Source organism: Bombus pyrosoma, linkage group LG10 (assembly GCF_014825855.1).
Source record: "Bombus pyrosoma isolate SC7728 linkage group LG10, ASM1482585v1, whole genome shotgun sequence".
NCBI classification, from domain to species: Eukaryota; Metazoa; Arthropoda; class Insecta; order Hymenoptera; family Apidae; genus Bombus; species Bombus pyrosoma.
The window spans coordinates 11,756,903-11,761,117 of record NC_057779.1 but is presented as its reverse complement, the minus strand read 5'-3'; the positions used below and the strand labels follow the sequence as shown (position 1 = coordinate 11,761,117).

Here is a 4,215-nt window from a genome sequence, read left to right as displayed (position 1 = left end):
TTGGTATGGTTTGTGATTTTAGTGGAGCCACCTTTGATTTTGCCGTGAGGAGTCGTATCCAGACTTGACCATCCGGAGTGATGGTGCGAAGGTAAATGCATGCCCCATACGCCTTTTCGCTGGCATCACAGAATCCGTGTATCTCAATTTCGGCTGCAGACTTGATTATCGTTTTTCGTGGAAATCTTATATTGTTCAGAAATGGCAGCTGCGTGTAATACTCATTCCACTCTGTATGCAAGTCAGCCGGTAAAGATTCGTCCCAGTCGATTTTTAGTGTCCAAAGTCGTTGAAGTAACATTTTTGCTCGAATGATCACTGGCGCAAGTAATCCAAGTGGATCATAGATTTTGGCGATTTCGGAGCTGATTATCCTCTTCGTGATTCGGCAACCGGTAGGCCGGATTTTGACGTAGTATAAGATTGAATCGTCAGATGAATTCCAAAAAACGCCTAGGGTTTTTAATGTTTGAGATTCGCCCAGTTGTAATTCGTCGTTTATGTCATGTTGGGAAAGTCCTCGTAGCAGCTTTCGGTCGTTTGACGCCCATTTTCGAATATTTAGACCGGCTAGTTTGAGCAGTTCTGTGAGTTCCGTTCTCAATGATTGTGCCTCGGCCCTTGTATTAACTCCTGTGAGAACATCGTCGACGTAGAAATCTCGCTGCAAGACTATCGCTGCTCGTGGATACCGATGTCCCTCGTCGTCCGCCAATTGTTTGAAGCACCGTATGGTCAGATACGGCGCTGCTGATAGCCCGAACGTCACTGTGTTAAGTTGATAAGTGTCGACTTCTCCATTATTGTTACGCCACAAAATTTGCTGAAATTTACGATCCTCTGGACGCACGAGAAATTGCCTGTACATTTTTTCAATATCTCCTATAAGAACGTATTGATGCGAGCGAAATCTTAGGAGAATGAAAAATAAGTCTTCTTGCAGTTTCGGTCCTGTGTGAAGTACGTCGTTCAGGGAAACTCCGGTGGTGGTTGGTGCTGATCCGTCAAATACGACTCGGAGTTTCGTCGTTTGGCTGGACTCTTTGATCACGCCGTGATGTGGCAGAAAATATCCGTCTTCCGTGGAGTGGTCCGTGGTTATCTTCGACATGTGTATTACGGCGTGATAGTCGACCCGATAGTTTGTCCCGTTGAAAGCGACGGCAGAGAGATGTGAGTCGCTTCATCGCCATGGCCTTGGAGGATCCGAGTGAAGGAGTTGTTTTGTTGAATGGGAGAGCGACCATGTATCGTCCTTCGGTTGTGCGTTGTACGTGACGTCGAAAATGATCCTCGCATTGTTGTTCCGCTTCTGAAATGTGTGGAATAGAAGGTCCTTCGTCGATTTCCCAAAAGCGGGCGAGGTCCGCCTGTAAAGCCGTCGTGGAGGCGTGGAACGTATATGCTGAAGACTGCGAAGCTGGGCTCCCCCCGATGACCCATCCGAAACGCGTTTTTTGCAGGCGCAAGTCGGGCCCTTTATCTTGAGTAATGTCAAGTTGACCAACGCAGAGTGAAGCTAACGTTGGTCCGGCGCTCAACAATATTTCGATTGGAGCAGGTCTATGGAATCTTGGATCGGCAAGTTGAAGATTCCTTGGTATTTGCATTGTTGAGCGATCTACGGGTTGATCTGGGACCCAGGTCGATATGGTTGGGATGACCAGGAACGTCAGTGTGCGTTCGTATGCGCCGTCAATTGAAGTGATCGTGGCCGTGACGTAGCGTTTCGAGGTCGTCGATAACGCGTCGAGAGTTCCGATTGGGACCGAACATTTCCGTTGGTTGAGTTTCAATGCATGAGCGAGTTCTTCGGTAATGAAATTCATGCTAGAGCCGGTGTCTAGCAGGGCTCTACAACGGAATGGTTGTCTCTTATTGTTTTGTATGTTGACCTGCGCCGTGACTAAGAGATCATGTTGTAATGGTTTAGAGGGAACCGAGGTCAGTAATTCGGTCCTCTGTGATTCGGTCCCAATTAAAGTCGTCTAAGATAGTCACTTCCTTTCTTGTCTTTGAGGACTAGACGATGACTTTGATCCGGTTGTATGTGTACGTGTTGGCCCAGGTTCGTGTTTTGGTGACGTTCGGGGTGACGACCGTGGAGACGACTTGGAAGACGACCGGGAAGACGACCGATGAGACGACTTAGAAGACGACCGGGTAGACGACTTAGAAGACGACCGGGGAGACGACCGGTGAGACGACTTGGAAGACGTGGACGCGCGTCTCGAACGATGTGACGAACGAGGAGTCGGTGAGCTAGGTGAAGAGCGTCCACTCGATGATCGGTCGCTCGACGATCGACCGCTCGAAGACCGTGACTTGCCGTGACGTTGGTGTTGATGCAAGTATGTATGATGTCGCTGTCTGCATATGCGACATGAACCGGCAGAACACTGGGCGATAGTGTGCCCTTGGCCTAGACAATTGGTGCATAGGGAAGCCCTTTTGACGATTTCAAGGCGATTTTTGACCGACTTCGCCTTGAAGACCTCGCAATGCCATATTTTATGTTGTCCCTTGCAACTTGGACACGCTGTCGGCCTATGTGTAGTGGCGAAGGTGATGCTTCGCGGCGCGTGTTGTTGCTGTCGATTGTATTTTTCGGACGTTTTTTTTGTCGTGGTCGTTGGGCTTGTTCTGTCGCCGTTCGTCCGTGTTTTGAGGAACTCTACCAGATGTGTATAGGACGGTATCTTTTTATCCGGTAGCGTTCGTTGCCATTTACGAATGATGGCGGACGGTAATTTTGAAGTAAGCAATTTGATAAGGACAACATTTGACGTTATCGGCTCACCTAGCTTCTCCAAGGCTTGGAGATTTGCCTTGACCGTCTCCAGAAAATCGTCGATTGCCTCGGGTGTCTCCTTGTTTATTTTTGGATATTCGAATATCAAGTCCCAATGGCGCATGCAGACTTGACGGTGGCAGTCGAATTTGTCCTTCAGAATATCAATCGCGATGGGATAATTAATTTCCATAACGTCCAACGATTGGATGCTTCGCGCGGCCCTTCCGGTTAAAGAAGATCGAAGGTAGTGGAATTTTTGTGTGGCAGTGAGTCGATCGCTTCGATCTATCGTGGACGAAAATGCGTCATAGAAAGAATGCCAATTCTCGATGGCACCGTCGAAAGTAGGTAACTGAATCTCTGGTAGTTTAATTTCCGTCGGCTTAGCGATGTTGGGCGAATCGCTTCTTGGCGATTTCGACGACGATGATGCTGGTGCGTCATCCATGAGAGTGTGTAAACGAACTACCAGATCGTAATAGATATCGGTTATCTCGGAAACGCGCGCGTCGTCCCGCTCGCCTAAATCTTCTAATTCATCTTGCAATGCTCTATACTGCTTCCACGTGTCGTCGAGTAATGAGTTATACGCCGTCAAAGAGGCCTTGTTTCGTCTGTTAGATTGTTCGTACTCGTCGAGTCGTTTTGATAGGGTCGTAAATCGAACGATTTGGAAGCCTCGTTTTCGATGCAAGGAGGTAATTTTATCTGCGCCTTCCATTGTTAGCGGATCGTATGACAATGTAATGAACGAGTTTACCTGTGGTTGTGTATTCGGATGTCGCTCGTCACGGTGTGTGTCTCGACTGGCGTCTAAGACGTTTCTTTTCAGAAGTAGAACCTTTGTTTGTTGACGTGAGGATGCCTCTTCAAAATGACTGCCCTTGGCGTTACTTACTTCGCTGGAGTGGTAACGCGTCCGTTGTTGTTTATATTGGATTCACGTGGCACTGTATGAAGTGGGTGTCACTGGTGTGCACTTTCATTCAACACGTGATCCGGCTCGAAGGACCAAAATGTTTCGACCACTCGCGGGGAGACGCGATCGCAAGAAAACACATCAACGGGAGTCGTAAATTCCCGTTACGATTAAATAATCGACGCCACGAAATGATCGATCCCCTGATTTCTGTTACGATAACAGGGGTGGTTCAACTGAAATTACACTGAATTAACAGGTATAGAATAGTGTTTATTCCAACAACTTTATATAAGAACAATATTACGCCGATGCGTATATATGACTGATTTAAGGTATGAAACTCGTGTTGAATGAGTGAGAGCTTGAGAGACTGAACTCGACTGCTTGAGCACTCGCTCGAGAGTGCTGGACTCGGAATTGGAGTCGGAATGGGACTGATTTGGACAGAGTGAGCAACTGAACTCGACTGCTGAGCTGCCCTGAAGGTGTCTCGGAGGAA

At 47.9% G+C, this 4,215-nt stretch overlaps 1 protein-coding gene across 1 annotated transcript; it reads right to left on the bottom strand.

The window, feature by feature from the left end:
• Positions 1 to 1,988: 1,988 nt before the first annotated feature.
• LOC122572074 lies at positions 1,989 to 4,209 on the bottom strand. Its single transcript, XM_043736638.1, has one exon. It carries the CDS (start codon positions 3,513 to 3,515, stop codon positions 1,998 to 2,000), a length of 1,518 nt encoding a protein of 505 aa, XP_043592573.1. The 5' UTR covers positions 3,516 to 4,209; the 3' UTR covers positions 1,989 to 1,997.
• Between the last annotated feature and the right edge of the window lie 6 nt (positions 4,210 to 4,215).

Bases quoted from the DNA above. Each gene is read 5' to 3' on its own strand.
- LOC122572074 (XM_043736638.1), bottom strand. From the start codon at position 3,515: ATGGAAGGCGCAGATAAAATTACCTCCTTGCATCGAAAACGAGGCTTC.